Source organism: Vipera ursinii (genome assembly GCF_947247035.1).
Source record: "Vipera ursinii genome assembly, chromosome: 14".
NCBI lineage: Eukaryota > Metazoa > Chordata > Lepidosauria > Squamata > Viperidae > Vipera > Vipera ursinii.
The window spans coordinates 6,818,482-6,834,759 of NC_139527.1; the positions used below are offsets into that span (position 1 = coordinate 6,818,482).

The following is a 16,278-nucleotide window of genomic DNA, read 5'->3' on the forward strand; positions in this document are numbered from 1 at the left end:
TATAAAGAAAAGGAGGATCAATGCCAACCACGGTTTAAAAAAAAAAAGAGCGGCCCATAAACAAAGCTGCCAGGGAACTCTTTCAGTTGCATTCTTTTTTATGTTTATGAACTACTTTAACATGACAGGAAAGTGGAACGGAGATCAAACAGAAGGCCCATTCTCCCGCAAGGCCAGGGACAGCCATCTTTGGTGTCAATGAAGGGAAGTGTTTTGTTTTTGTTTTTAAATCATGGCTTCCAGTGAGTCAGATTGTCCTAGCTGACGCATAATAAGTTACAAGAGTCGGTTGGTGCGCCCTACAAGCTATAATTTAATTTGGGCACCAAGAGAATCTGATAAGGGTTCTACTCATGTAGTCATACAGAAAGAAAGAGTGTACAAAAGAGCAACAAAGATGATCGGGGGACTGGATATGAAGAACAGTTGCAGGAATTGGGTATGTCTAGCCTAGTGAAAGGGACGTGGTGGCTCAGTGGGTTAGGACGCTGAGCTTGTCGATCAGAAGGTCAGCAGTTTGGCGGGTCGAATCCCGAGTGCCGCGTAGCAGAGTGAGCGCCTGTTACTCATCCCAGCTTCTGCCAACCTAGCAGTTCGAAAGCCCATAAAAATGCAAGTAGAAAAATAGGGACCACTACGGTGGGAAGGTAACAGCGTTCCGTGCACCTTTGGCGACTAGTCATGCTGGCCACATGACCACGGAGACGTCCTCGGACAAGCGCTGGCTCTTCGGCTTTGAAACGGAGATGAGCACCGGCCCCTAGAGTTGGAAACGACTAGCACGCATGTGCGGGGGAACCTTTACCTTTTTTTAGTCTAGTGAAAAGAAGGACTAAGGGGTGACATGATAGCAGCCTTCCAGTATTTGAGGGGCTGCCGCAAAGAAGAGCGGGTGGGAGTCAATCTGTTCTCCAAAGCACCTGAAGGCAGGACAAGAAGCAATGGGTGGGAAATGATCAAAGAGAGAACCAACCTAGAGCTACAGAGAAATCTGACAGTGAGAACAATTGATCAGCGGAACAGCTTGCCTCCGGAAGCTGTGGGTGCTCCATCCTTGAAGGTTTTTGAGAAGAGACTGGACAGCCATTTTTTTCTGAAATAAGATACGAGTCTCCTGCTCGATAGGCAGTTGGGCTAAGAAGACCTCCAAAGTTCCTTTCAACTCTGTTATTCTGTTCTGGAGGCGGTTCGGGTCTGGATGGGGAGGAACAGACTTCAACTCAACCCTGACAAGACTGAGTAGCTGTACATTCCGGCATCCCGGGACATTCAAAATGTTCCATCGCTTTCTGTGGGGGGTGAGTTTTTACCCCCCGTGGATAGGGCTCGCAACTTGGGAGTCCTCCTAGATTCACGGCTTACCTTAGAAGACCACATAGTGGCCGTGACTAGGGGGGCTTTCGCTCAGGTTCGCCTGGTGCATCAGTTGCGGCCCTATCTGGACCGGGATGCCCTGTGTATGGTCACTCATGCGCTCGTGACCTCTCGTCTTGACTATTGCAATGCTCTCTACATGGGGCTTCCCTTGAAGACCACTCGGAGGCTCCAACTGGTACAGAATGCGGCCGCGAGAGTTGTCTTGGGAGTTTCCCGGTACTCCCATGTTACACCTTTGCTCCGCGAGCTGCATTGGTTACCAGTTGTCTTCCGGGTGAGGTTCAAGGTCTTAGTGATGGTTTTTAAGTCCTTACATGGCATGGGTCCGGAATACCTTGGGGACCACCTGCTGCCGGCGTCAACTCCCCTCCGCCCTGTGCGTTCCCACAGAGAGGGCCTCCTCAGGGTGCCTCCGGTCAGGGAATGCCGGCTGGTGGCCCCCAGGGGGAGGGCCTTCTCTGTGGGCGCCCCGGCTTTGTGGAATCAACTGCCGGTTGAGCTCCGGATGGCACCGGATCTCCGCTCCTTCTGGCGCGGCCTAAAGACCCATTTATTTGAACAAGCTGGCCTGGCCTGATGGGGAGTTAACTTAGGGTTTTAATATTTGTATATTTTTACTGTTTTATTTGGGCAATAATTTAATTTTTTTCTTAACTTTTGTATTTCTGTATTTTTATTATATGCCCTGTTCACCGCCCTGAGTCCTTCGGGAGAAGGGCGGTATAAAAATTTAATAAACAAATAAACAAACAAACTACTTTAGTTTAGTTTAGTTTAGTTTATTGAATTTATATACCGCCTTTAACCCATAGGACTCAGGGTAGTTTACAAAGTATTTAAAAACGTCAATACAATACAAAAGTTAAAGACAGTTAAAATAATTAAATTTAATCCCTGAACAAATATAAAACCCCATTTAAAAACTCTCAGCCTGGGCCGGAGAGCTCAAAGAGCCAGGTCTTCAGGTCCCGGCGGAATGACTGATGGTCGGGGGCAGTCCTAAGCTCCACGGGCAGCTGGTTCCAAAGGGCAGGCGCACCCACTGAGAAGGCCCTCCCCCTGGGTGTTATCCGCCGGCAGTCTTTATAATTGAATCCAGCACTTGGTCTACCTACGGTAATTGGGTACTGTCAACAACATCCCACAGAAGATCCTGTCCTCCTAGCCTTGGGGTGGAGTTATCCCAAGCCTACCCCTTTGTAAGTAGATGTCTAAGTTTACTCACTGTCCCTTGGAGTTTAAGAAGCTGTTAATCTTGAGATTTCTGAAAGGAACCTTAAAAGCCATCAACACATACAGGAGATTTTCCAGGATATTCCCACTGAGAATATTCTGCCGCTTGTACCTCTAACGGGTGTCTAGAAAGAAAACCGATGTGACTGTTCAGCCTTTTCTCACTGTATTGGGGAAACTCTTTCCTGTAGAACTTCACAATTATAGAAATATGTCAGGCACAAAAGATCAGACCCATACATTAAGTTGCAGTCCAGAAGATTTATTGCTCAAACCTCTACACAAGAAGAAGCTAGTCAACTAACGGTCAGCATTAAATTGGCGCTAGATAAGAGTCAACAGAATTCAAGAGGGGTTGGACCATTTGTGGCAACTTAATGACTCTAAGCTGGTGACACCCTTAACACTGCGCCCCGCTCTGCCTGTTCCTTCTCCTACAAATGTCGGGTCACAACCAAAAGTCTACTTTGAAGAAAACATTTTGGAAATATATCTTCTTCTTTTTCAGAATTAAAGTTGCAGTGTGTTGGTGGGAAAATACATCAGTGATGTTTGGCTCCTAATATCTTTTCTCCATCTGGAAGGAGACAGTAGGATGAAAAAGGGCAGCAAATTCTGCTTTCTCTTTGACATTGGGTGAGAGTAGAAGATTCCCGGGGGATCAGTAAGGAAAAGGTGGACTACTATTAGTTTTTTCTTGAGATAATTGAAGAATGTTTGCTCTGTTGTTGTTAGTTGCAAAGTCATGTCCGACCCATTGAGACCCCATGGACAACGTTCCTCCAGGCCTTCCTGTCCTCTACCATCTTCTGGAGTCCGTTTAGGCTCACGCCTACTGCTTCAGTGACTCCATCCAGCCACCTCATTCTCTGTCATCCCCTTCTTCTCTTGCCCTCAACCTTTCCCAGCATTAGGCTCTTCTCCAGTGAGTCCTTCCTTCTCATTAGGTGGCCAAAGTATCTTGAGTTTCAGCTTCAGCATCTGGCCTTCTAAAGAGCAGTCAGGGTTGATCTCCTCTAGGACTGAACCGGTTTGATCCCCTTGCAGTCCAAGGGACTCGCAGGAGTCTTCTCCAGCACCATAGTTCGAAGGCCTCAATTCTTTGGCGCTCAGCCTTTCTTATGGACCAACTTTCACTGCCATACATTGCAACTGGGGAAACCATAGCCTTGACTGTACGCACTTTTGTAGGCAGGGTGATGTCTCTGCTCTACAACTCACCAATTCTTTTGCTTCCTGCAAAGGTGACTGGGATTGAGCAGAGTTGAATCAGCACTTGGAGAACATCAGGAAGTTTATGCCTGTGTACCCTGACTTTGGGCTGGTCTTCCCAAAGCAATCTTTCCTAAAGTTTCCAGGACGTAAACTTAATTTGGTAAATTTTCTACATACAGTCCCAAGCCAACAAGATAATCCATTTATGGAGGGCAGCAAAGACTACAAAACTGGTGTCCCTCTGTCTCAGGACCAGAACGACCTCTACGAGGCCAATTCTGTCCCTTGAATCTCCAGACCTTCCCCGATAGCCAATAAAACAAGACCTACAGATTGACAGGGGGTGTCCTTGGGCTGGCTTTTCAAAGGTGTTTTCTGCTTTTTTTTTTTAGAGAGAGAGAGAGAGAGAGAGAGAGAGAGAGAGAGAGAGAGAGAGAGAGAGAGAGAGAGAGAGAGAGAGAGAGAGAGAGAAAGACTGTAGAAGCACTTGCACGTAAGTCTTTAAAATTCTCTTTCTTAAGACTTAATATTTCACCCTGACAGTGGGGAAAGGAATTAGAAGTGCCAGCAGCTATCCAGATAGATGTTAAAGCTCCGTTCCCCCCCCCCACCTCTCCCTCCTCCAACTTCCCTCTCCTGCCACATCTCTCTGACTTCAGAGAATATTTTCCCCTCAAATTGGTTTTAAATTAAAGGAGGTGATGAAGGCAATGTGCAGGCTCAGCTTTTTCCCAGGTGCACTTAATCTAATTTCATTAAGGAGATCAGAACCGGTGATTGCTACAGTCGAAACATTAAGTCTGTCCATTCCCCCCCACACACACACACACCTTCTTTTTGGTATAAAAAAAACCATTAGCTCTGTCAAAGGACTGTTGGGTGGGCTGTTTATATTGGAGATGAAAGCCCGTTTTGCTTCCCCAATAGGAAGCAGTGAGCAGTGAGCCACAAATTAAGTCCACCCGCTGCCAAAGATTCAGGGCACAAGGATCCCAGCTGCATTTGGCGGGGAGGTGTTGCCTCCAGAAGCTGCGGATACGACAACCCTGCAGCTTGTCAAGAAGAGACTGGACAACCATTTTGTCCGAAATGGGCCAGGTCTTCCAGCTTGAACAGGGGGCTGGACTAGAAGACCTTCAGAAGGTGTGGCTGTGCCATCACGGCAGGTTTTCCAGAAGAGACTGGACAGCCATTTATCCAGAATGGTGTAAGGTCACCTGCCTGAGCAGGGGGTTGGACTAGAAGACCTCCGAGGTTCCTTTCCACTCTGTTATATATTATTCTGCTTCTGTTCGGAAAAAAGCTCGAGACTTCCTGATGTCCAGCCTTGACTCCTTCTGGTAATTTTAGTTGCGAGAGCTTACTTTCTGAGGCAGTGTGAAGTTCTGCCTCTTCCCATCGTACATCACTTGGGTGAACTATTCTGTTGGGAAGAGACTGGGCAGCTATTTGTCCAGGATGGCATATAGCAGTGGTGGCGAACCTATGGCACGCGTGCCAGAGGCGGCACTCAGAGCCCTCTCTGTTGGCACGCGTGCCGCCGCCACCGCCAACAGCAGCAGGTCCATCAGGCCATCACCGCTGCCCGGAGCAGGAGTCCTGCCCAGCACACAGGAGACGAAGCGGCTGACTAACAAGCTCAAGTAGAGGTGGTAGAGCAGAGGTCACCAACCATTGTCGATTATTGGACTGGAAGAAAAGGGAGGGGGAAGCATTTTACATGCGTGCATGCACGCACAGGGCTGCGAACACGCACACGCTGCAAATGGGGTGGGGCTAGTGCCTGCGTGATACTCACTAGCCCTGCCCAGTTCTTGTGTGGTGCAGCACCTTGTATGTATCTGCACCCCGCGGCAGCCATTGCTGCACCTTGCAGCACAGTGGCCCATTTTTGTGCCGCCCGGCATTCAGAGGTACCTCCCTGCCCCCCCCCCCCGAGGGCACCACAATGCTGATGCGGCCCTGGCCCTTTGCGACAAATAAGTGGGTTTTGGGTTGCAGTTTGGGCACTCGGTCTCTAAAAAGTTCACCATCACTGGCATATAGGGTGTCTTGTTTGAGCAGGGGGTTGAACTAGCAGACGTTCAAGGTCCCTTCCAACTCTGCTATTCCGTATTCCGTTATTCTGTCTGCAAGGAAGCTGAAGGAGGTGGGATTTCAAAAACATGGACATCCCTGGGGGATGAAGGATCCCTTCGTGGATGAAGGATCTACAGGGGTGAAGGACGGTGAGGGATGTCGTTGCATTGACACTTTGAAGGACATCGTCACGTTTGCTTTATGACCAGGGTAAGAATGGTTGTAAAATCAGACCCAATCACACGATGACTCGACTTATGACAGAAGCGACTTGCAACGGAAATTTCGGTCCCAATTGTGGTCACAAGTTGAAGACTATCTCTAGGTCACTCCTATCTCCCTGCCACATCCCTCAACTTACACATCCCTCAACTTACGGAGTACCTCGGGGACCACCTGCTGCCGGCGTCAACTTCCCTCCGCCCTGTGCGTTCCCACAGAGAGGGCCTCCTCAGAGTGCCTCCGGTCAGAGAATGTCGGCTGGTGGCCCCCAGGGAGAGGGCCTTCTCTGTGGGCACCCCGGCTTTATGGAACCAACTGCCGGTTGAGCTCCGGACGGCACCGGACCTTCGCTCCTTCCGGCGCGGTCTGAAGACCCATTTATTTGAACAAGCTGGCCTGGCCTGATGGGGGACGTTAGGGTTTTTAATGGGTTTTTATACTGTTACTGTTTTTATTTGGGCAATTGTTTAATTCTCTTTTAATTTTTGTATTTTCTATTTATATATGCCCTGTTCACCGCCCTGAGTCCTTCGGGAGAAGGGCGGTATACAAATTTAATAAAATACAAATACAAATACACGTTCGCGTATGAGCAAAAGTGGCCATCCCGTTAGGGAGTGGTAAGGAATTCACTCATTCCCCTCGTTTTAGGCAACTCAATCTTTGCCTCTGATTTCTATTCATTCATTCATTTGGGACAGGATGCCATTTAGCTGAGCAGCTGAACAAGCTGCTCACCATTTTTTTCCCTAGACGCGCTAAAGCAGGTAAGAGACAATAAGAGAAAGTGTTGATGTTTTATATTACACCATTATGTTAATGTTCACTAAAGTATGCCGTGAGCTCTCTCATTACATGTGTATAAACCAATTCTCTGTGGTGTTATTCCTGTGCTAAATGCTATAACTACATAAATCTTGAATTAATGGAGACTTTATAGTTGCTAAAAAATGAAGGGTAATTGCTATCTGTTAATGCTGTTGGAGCGAGCAAAGGGAAATCTCTCTCTATATATATATATCTATATGTAGGTATGTATATCTCATGGTGAGAGATTGGTGGGCTGACGGAACACAAGCCACGTTTGGTGGACGTGTGCTCCAAGAAGACAGTTCAAATCCCTCGGCCTTCGTCTAGTGGGGAAATGGGGCAATACTGAGGGGGCCTGTCCACAGTTGAGCCCAACATTTCTGTCGCTAAGTGAGACATTTGTCAAGTTCGTTTTGCCCCGTTTTATGGCATTTCTTGCCACAATTGTTACGTGAACCTGGCTTCCCCATGGACTTTGCTTGTTGCAAAAAGGGATCACGTGACCCCATCACGTGACCACGGGGAATTCTGCAATGGTCGTTAAGTGTGGGGAAAAAAGGTCGCAAGTCGCTTCTTTCAGCGGTGTTGCAACTCTGAATGGTCACGAAGTCGAGAAGTACCTGAGTTTAATTTCCAAACTATCTGAAGGGAAGAAAGAAGGCTGAAGGGGATAGTGTAGTAAATTTCAGGGGAGGGGGGAATAATAAATTTGGAGGGTATTTTTTTCTTTCTAGAAATAGAGACGGAAGAACACAGGAAATTTTCCTGTGGCATTAAGGAACACTTAAGTTCGAAGGGAATGTTAAGATTTTTATTTTATTTATTTATTTTATTTTAATTCCATTTATATCCCGCCCTTCTCCGAAGACTCAGGGTGGCTTACAAGCTTAGCAGTAGCCTTCATTCTATGTATATGCCTGCTTGTTAGGGCTTTCACACACACACCCCCAAGCGGCATTATTACAAAGTCAGCTTATTGCCCCCAACAATCTGGGTCCTCATTTTACCTACCTCGGAAGGATGGAAGGCTGAGTCAACCTTGAGCCTGGTGGGACTCGAACCTGCACTCATTGCAGGCAGCTGGTGTTACTTAAGGAGGCATTAGCCCACTGCTCCACCAAGGCTTTTCTCAAAGAAAATCTGACTTTCACTTCCCTTTTCTCTCAAAGCAAAAAGGGAAATTAGAATTCCAGAATAAGATCCAAGATCATTATCAAACCGTGGCCTGAAGTTTGGTGGGGTTCTAAGGCTGTGAGATCATCCACCAAAAATATGTTGGGTGGTGGAGAAACAGGGGGCCTTGCAAAGCAAAACAAAGGTTGCCTTGGTTATCTGCTACTTGAGACACCAGCACTCCCAAGCTTGCATTGGTCTTCCTTCAAAATATCAACTCTAGTCTCCAAATGTAAGTTTTTCAAGTCTCTAGGCCCTTCATATGTGCGGTTCACAACTGGGGGTGGACCCAGCTGACATGAGAAAGAAGGGCGGAATGGATGCTGAAGCAATCAAAAGCTCCGGCTTTTCACTGATTAGTTGAGACCATAAAACTCTCCAATAGCACCCATATGAAGTAGAGCGTGATACAACATTCAGTCCCCCTCTTAGACAGTTAAGCTACCAGCCAAACTCAAGGCCAATGTCTCTAGAGATTCTCAAGTCATCCAGATCATGGTTGTCCCAAAGGTGCTTTTTCAAGAGTCAACTGGACTTCCTTTGTTTTTCCATGAAGATGTTTCACTTCTTATCCAAGAAGCTTCTTCAGTGAGCTTTCAGAAAGGTAGAGTTTGATGTTACTTTCAGAAGAAGTTGCCTTGAGTTTCCCCAAAGATGCTCTTGCAAGCACTGGTAGCAGACCTCCAATATTTAAGGGGTTGCCCCCAAGAAGAGGGGATCAACCTATTGTCCAAAGCACCAGAAGGCAGGACAAGAAGCAATGGATGGAAACTAATCAACAACCTAGATCAGGGATGTCAAACTCAATTTCATTGAGGGCCGCATCAGCATTGCGGTTGCCCTCAAGGGGCCGGGTGGGTATGGCCAGGGTGGGTGTAGCCTACTGGGTAGGCGTGGCTAGAATGTGTATGGCCTACTGGGTGGGCGTGGCTAGAGTGGGTATGGCCTACTGGGTGGGCGTGGCCAGCTCTACATCATTCACATCAAGGGTGCCTATGGGGGCCTGGGCAGGAGTGGGACAGATCTGAGGGTCTCTGGCAGAAGGAGGGTCTCTGGGCCAGGGCCAAGGCAGTGGGGGCCGTTTTCTCACTGTTTCCAGGATGGCTTCGCGGGCCACGTGAAACCACTTCGTGGGCCGGATCCGGCCCCCGGGCCTTGTGTTTGACATGTCTGACCTAGATGTAAGGAGAAATTTCCTGACAGCTAGAACAATTAATCAGTGGAACAACCTGCCTCCAGATGTTGCGGATGCTCCAACACTGGAAGTTTTTAAGAAGAGGTTGGAACCGTTTGTCTGAAATGGTACAGGGGTTTCCTGCTTGAGCAGGGGGGCTGGACTAGAAGAAGACCCTTCCAATTCTGTTATTCTGCTAAAAAGGAAAAAAGAACTAAGGTCCACCTTGTTCCCATCTTAGTTTTCATGGGTCTCAAGCAAGGCAGACAAAAGCAAACATTACTCAACACGCCAACACAAAAAGCCAGATTCAGCAACTTGGGTGGCTCAAACGTTTCTGTGTTCTTGGACATCCCAGCCGTGCAAGTCATTCAACGCTTCTCCTTGAGATGACAGATTAAGGTCACCTTATTTTCCCAAGCTTTTAGCGGATGATTGCTGCTGGTTGATGCTGTTTATTTAAACTTCCTCGCCTGCTGATCTCCCTGTATATATTTTGTCCTTGTTTGTGCTTTTGCTGAGTTATAAGGTGCTCTCTGTCTATTTGTTTTAGGCCCGCCTTAGCCTAGCTTTCAATCAGTGCTTTTGAGAGCAGCTTGGCCAGTTAAGTATACACCCGGACCCAAAGACAATACGCAAAATAAATAAAGGGATGACACAACACAGTCAACCCGTTAAAAGCAGCAGTGGGTCAAAGGCTCCGTTGAAGAAAGAATAATGAAAAGGTCCTTAATGATAACAGAGAAGACTTCCAGAAAAGTCCCAGAAATGGAAAAGGACCACCAGTGAGGACCCCTTAACTGTGAAGTGTCATGGCTGGGAGAACCTTATCAGGCCTGAAAGACCTGAAGGTTCAATTAAACTCATCTATTGCGTAAAGCCTGTTCCCAGGAATCTTCTCAACTGACATAACAGAGTTGAATAAAGGGTGAACAGCAGTCGAGAAGGGCTGAACTTAGTTCTCTTGTGATTACGTAGGGATTCTAGGCTGATCCCTCTTTTTCACTCCGCCCCGGGTTCTGCCATCTCTTCTATTGTCTGGAAGACAATAATCGGTGGTGGGATTCAGCTGGGTCGCACCACTTCGGTAAAACCAGTAGCTAATTTTTTGTTGCCCAGGCCCTGAATGGACTTCCGGAAGCGGCATCCACACAGAGAACCAGTTGTTCACCTATTTGAATCCCGCCACTGACAATAACCCAAAAGAACTTGCGCGCTATAAGCGATGAATTCAAAGAGCCTTGGTGGAGCAGTGGGCTAATGCCTCCTTAAGTAACACCAGCTGCCTGCCATTAGTGCAGGTTCGAGTCCCACCAGGCTCAAGGTTGACTCAGCCTTCCATCCTTCCGAGGTAGGTAAAATGAGGACCCAGATTGTTGGGGGCAATTAAGCTGACTTTGTAATAATGCCGCTTGGGGGGGGGCGAAAGCCCTAATAAGCAGGCATATACATAGAATGAAGGCTACTGCTAAGCTTGTAAGCCGCCCTGAGTCTTCGGAGAAGGGCGGGATATAAATGGAATTTTAAAAAATCCTTTTTTTTTTTTACAAAATTAAAAAGACAGGCTAAACTTCCCTGGAATGCACTTAACCTGCTGAAGAACAGAAGGTGGAATTCAAAGCAGGCCGGGAATTTTACAACTTGGGTATGGATCCCAAGCTGGCAATTCGCATTTTGACTGGAAGCAAAGAGCCCAGCCGATAAAAATGAATATTTATCTACATTAAATATTGGCAAGACTTTTTTTTTGCTATCAAGGCAAAAGATTATTATATCATATGCACTTCATTTTTTTTAAAGTGAATGACAAACCTGTTACAAAATAAACAGACGGAAAGATGTCTGGTCAAACTAGTCTTAAGAATATCATACAAGCCCAATAAAGCATCTTGCAAATATAAGCTTTATGTAAGAAGTACAGCCAATCTTTTCAAGTACAGTGAGAGCCAGGTGTGGTGTGGATAGAGTCCTGGTGTTAAACTAAGGATGGCTACAGAAATTATTTTTGCTCATGGTGAAACTAGGATTTATTGCTCAAGTGTACGGGACATGGCGACTGTTATAAATGTGAGTTGCCAAGCACCCGAATTTTGATCATATGACCAGGGGGATGCTGCAATGGTCATAAGTGTGAACAATGGTCGTAAGTGTGAACCGTGATCCTAAGCCTCTTTTTTCCATTGCCGTTGTAATTTTGAATAGTTGTAAACTGAGGACTGCCTGTAACTGGAAAAGTTAGTGCAAGTTGCTGGATTCAAACACACGTTTATACCGATTTCCCTTTTCGTCGTCTTGCCCTCTGAAACATCTCCAAAAGTCCAAAAAAAAACAACAACATCACCACTGCACGATCAATTTGTTATGCACGGAGCCAAAACACAACCTGACAGTTAACAGCATCATCTGCAAAAGCAGGGTCCTGGTTGTCCATCTGCTTACTCCATTACACAAACTGACATGTTTAAAGTCGTTATAAATAAAGTATTGCTTTGCAAGTCATTACGGTAGCGAGCCTTTCTCCAAACTAAGACGGTCGAGGCACCGGCGCGGCTCTGAATTCATTTCCAATCAGAGCCCATTCATCCAGGAATTGATTCTTGTTAGCAACAAGCAGGGGTTTTATTTGGGGGAGGGGGGGAGATAAGTGTCTGCAGGCATGCATAGGGAAGCTCAAAAAAAAAAACTTAAGTAGCATTCAAAAGCTCAGGGGGGGGTTTTTCAGCAATTAATACTTCTAAAACCCGACAGTAGGCTAGACAAAAGAAAGTATGGTCGTTTCTTTCTGCTTTTAGTGGGGAGAAGGTAAAAATTATTACTACAAGTAAAGAGATGGGGTCTTCTTACCTTATCGTCAATATCACTCTCGCTGTCGCACTGTAAATTTAAAAAAAAGAGAGAGAAAGGAAAAGATTCAGTTATAACAGGTAGGAAAAAAAACAACTCACGTGCATCAAGGTGTAATTCACCACTAAATTCTCTACTTTTCCTCTTTTCCAGAATGAAAGTCCTTGTGTCAAACACAATTATTATTATTATTATTTTTACTATCTTCATTTCTGGGATTCTCAGGCCCTTTTTGCACCCTCATGAGCCAAACAGAGAAAGTTTTAATTTCAGCACTGCTAAATTTCAGGCTTCAGATGATTTCACGGAATCCAAGAACTGGGAGGATCCTTTGGACCAAAAGTGGGAAGCATTCTGACAACTCTTGAAGTTTCTTCTAACTCCAATGGCATGTTTCCTGCCACGTTGAGGTTGCAAGACATGCACACAGGAACAGAAGCCCTAAAATTCTCCATCCCTGAAATCCATCCCTATCCAGGTGGACAACGTGGTCCTCCTCAACTGCAGATGCAAAATTTTTTCAACCCAATCCTAAGCGCCCCCAAAATCTGTGATAGATCAGTGTTTTTCAAGCTCGGTGACTTTCAGATGGGTGGACTAAAGTGTCAGTGAGGGATTGTGGGGATTGAAGTCCACCCATCTCAAATACAAATAGGATATTTTTTTTAAAAAGATGCAGAGGTCCTAGAGGGTGTGCAGAGAAGAGCAAAGAAGATGATAAGGGGTCTGGAGGATAAATTGCGCGATGAACGTTTGAGGGAGGGAGGTGTGTCCATCCTAGCGAACAGAAGGTTTAAGAGGGAGATGGTAACTGTCTTTCAAGGCTTGAGGAGCTGTCACGGAGAAGAAGGGTTTGGCTTATTCTCCAAAGCACCAGAGGGCAGTCAGGAAATAATGGGTGGAAGATTGTCAAGGAGAGATTCAACCTAAAAATAAGGGGGGGTTGTCTGACAGTGAGAACAATTAATCAGTGGAACAGCTCGCCTGCTGGAGTTGTGGATGCACCATCCCTGGAGTTTTCCAAAAACAGACTGGATCAATGGTTCTCAACCTTTTCTTCACCACTGACCCCCTTTAGATACCTTTTGTGGCCATGGACCATGGCCACAGACCACCAAGACTGAAACTCAAGATTTAAATCACAACGTTTCTTCAGAGGTGATACTGCGGGCCGCCAGGGGTCTGCAAGCCATAGGCTGAAAACCCTCTGGAATAGACAACCATTTGACCGGGATGTTATACCGTCTGCTGCCTTGGGGGGGGGGGTTTCGACTAGAAGACCTCCAAGGTCCCTTCCGGCCTTATGATTATATTTTCGACGCTCAAACGCCTCCCATTTGAAAAAACGCTCCTCTGAGTCCTGGAGGAATATAGAAGCAATGGCACTGGTCCAGGCCTTGAGTAGTTTTACACAGAACGCTCTTACTAGCTTGGCAAATGAACCGCCTGCGTTTTTCCGCTGTACATATGGCAGGATAATCACAGGTTGGAATGCTTGAGGATGCACAGAGATGAGTAGCTGGGGACGGGAAAGCATTAGCACATCGCCACGTTAAAAGAATAGAGCTATTTGGATTGCTATCTGGGCAGAAAATGACCTCCAAACGGCAGGGGGTTTCTCCATTAAACCTGGAACTGAATGCAAATGTGCTGGCTTCCTCAAAGGAGCTCGGTACACTTTAGGCGGGCGTGCGTTGTCAAAACACCAACAACCCTAGAGAGAAATCCTGAACCACCAGGTCTCTTTCCTCAATCTCCTCGGAGACCAATTGCACAGTCTGATTCCCATCAAAACCGATCCAAAGGCCTATCAATTTCCTAGGGAGGCCACTTATTTCTGCATCAGTGGGACTGGTTCTGGAATCATCGGAAGACGCATTCTGACAACAAAATAACACCCATTCTGTGAAGGAGGCTTGCGGGGTGGGGTAGGGTGAGGGGAAAGCCAGGGCAGAAATAAGATGTGGAGCCAGGCTCCACCGGAGAATGGAAAGAAAGTTTCATTTGCCTCTAAGTACTTTCAAGTGTGTCTGTTATGCAAGGTCCAAATTTCACAGAACATAGAATAGGGGTCTTCAAAACTGGCCCTTTTATGACTTGTGGACTTCAACGCCCAGAATTCCTCAGCCTGCGTGCCTTTTATGACTTGTGGACTTCAACGCCCAGAATTCCTCAGCTGGCATGCCTTTTATGACTTGTGGACTTCAACGCCCAGAATTCCTCAGCCTGCATGCCTTTTATGACTTGTGGTGCCTTTTATGACTTGTGGACTTCAACGCCCAGAATTCCTCACTTGTGGACTTCAATGCCCAGAATTCCTCAGCCGGTGTGCCTTTTATGACATGTGGATTTCAACGCCCAGAATTCTTCAGCCAGCATGCCTGGCTGAGGAACTCTGGGAGTTGAAGTCCACAAGTCATAAAAGGGCCAGGTTTGAAGACCCCTGGTATAGAACATAGAATAATAGAGTTGGAAGGCACCTCAGAGGTCATCTAGTCCAATGCCCTGCTCCAGGCAGGAGACCCTATATTATTTCAGACAAATGGTTGTCCAGTCTCAACAACTTCTGGAGCAAGTTGTAATACTGATAAATTGTTCTCACTATCAGGAAATTTCTCCTTAGTTCTAGGTTACTTCTCTCCTTGGTTAGTTTCCAATCATCGTTTCTCATCTTGCCTATTGGTCCTTTGGAAAATAGTGTGACCCCGCCCCCCAACTTTGCAGGAGCCCTTTAAATATTGGAACATAGCTATCATGTCCTCCCTAGTCCTTTTTTTCATTAGACTAGACCAGGGGTAGGTAACCTTGGCTCTTTTATGACTCGTGGACTTCAACTCCCAGAATTCCTGAGCCAGCCATGCTGAGGAGAAATGGAGAGGTTTCCAAGCTGAGCCATGCTGACTCAGGAATTCTGGGAGTTGAAGTCCACGAGTCATAAAAGAGTCAAGGTTGCCTACCCCTGGACTAGACATACCCAATTCCTGTAACTGTTCTTCACACATTTCAGCTCTTCCTCAATGAAATGCTTGCTGCAGGCCAGACTTTAGTGAAAGGTTGATAATGGTGGTGGCTCAGTGGGTTAGGACGCTGAGCTTGTCGATCAGAAGGTCGGCAGTTTGGCGGGTCGAATCCCGAGTGGCGCATAACAGAGTGAGTGCCTGTTACTCGTCCCAGCTTCTGCCAACCTAGCAGTTTGAAAGCACGTAAAAAATGCAAGTAGAAAAATAGGGACCGCTCCGGTGGGAAGGTAACAGCGTTCCGTGCACCTTTGGCATCTAGTCATGCCGGCCACAGGATCACGGAGACGTCCTCGGACAAGCGCTGGCTTTTCGGCTGTGAAACGGAGATGAGCACCGGCCCCCAGAGTCGGAAACGACTAGCACGCACGTGCGGAGGAACCTTTACCTTTACCTGATAATTCTTGCATTTGTTTTTTTCTTTCCCAGGGCAGTGAATTCTGGGAAGGCATCTCATAATTTCTTATTCTCAGCTCGCCCAGTCACCTGTAAACGGCCACCCTTATTTAGAAAGCATTCTGGAATCCAAAAAGCCTGGTGCTGAATTTTTAAACACAGATTTTTTAAAAAACGGGAGACCCAACCCTTTTCAGGTCTAGCTTTAGTTGTTTTCCTAGTGTCATCCAAGTTTTTTTTTTTTAAACCACACACAAAATAGCTGCTTTCTGATGAAAGATGTGCAAACCCTAAAGGAATTTAACAGGTGAAGAAAGCAGAAAGGGAGGGGAGAAAAGTTCCCTTCCGTCTTTCAACCACAATGGGACAAAAGCCCTTGTCAAAATACACAGCTTAAGAAAAGTCGAAGAATGTCAAGGACAGGCAGCTCTGAAAGACAAAGGCCTCAATTACCTAAATTTTCCTCCAGGCTGTTAAAGCTCCCCGGTTTATAAGTAAACCGGTTTATAAGTAAATCTGTAAACAGTCCATTGTATTCTGTTCATAAGGGCTTGTAAAGGGATTACTGTAGAAAGGTGCCAATTGCCTCTTCATTCTGCCAGAAAGGATCCTAAAAAAAGATCTTAATTGGCCTGGTTTTTTTTTACTCCCCACTAAAAATAATGACAGGTTTAATCCCGAATTCAGCAAAGGGAAATTGAAGAAGGAAAAAAAAAAGAAAAGGAAAGAAAAGAAAAA

At 46.4% G+C, this 16,278-nt stretch overlaps 1 protein-coding gene across 1 annotated transcript in view; it reads right to left on the reverse strand.

Moving 5' to 3' along the window:
* The window catches only part of FBRSL1 (fibrosin like 1), a 504,421-nt gene that overhangs the window by 175,644 nt on the left and 312,499 nt on the right, over positions 1-16,278 (reverse strand). Inside the window, 1 exon segment of the mRNA XM_083373413.1 lies at positions 12,128-12,157. Within this exon segment, the coding sequence (XP_083229539.1) occupies positions 12,128-12,157 (30 nt within the window).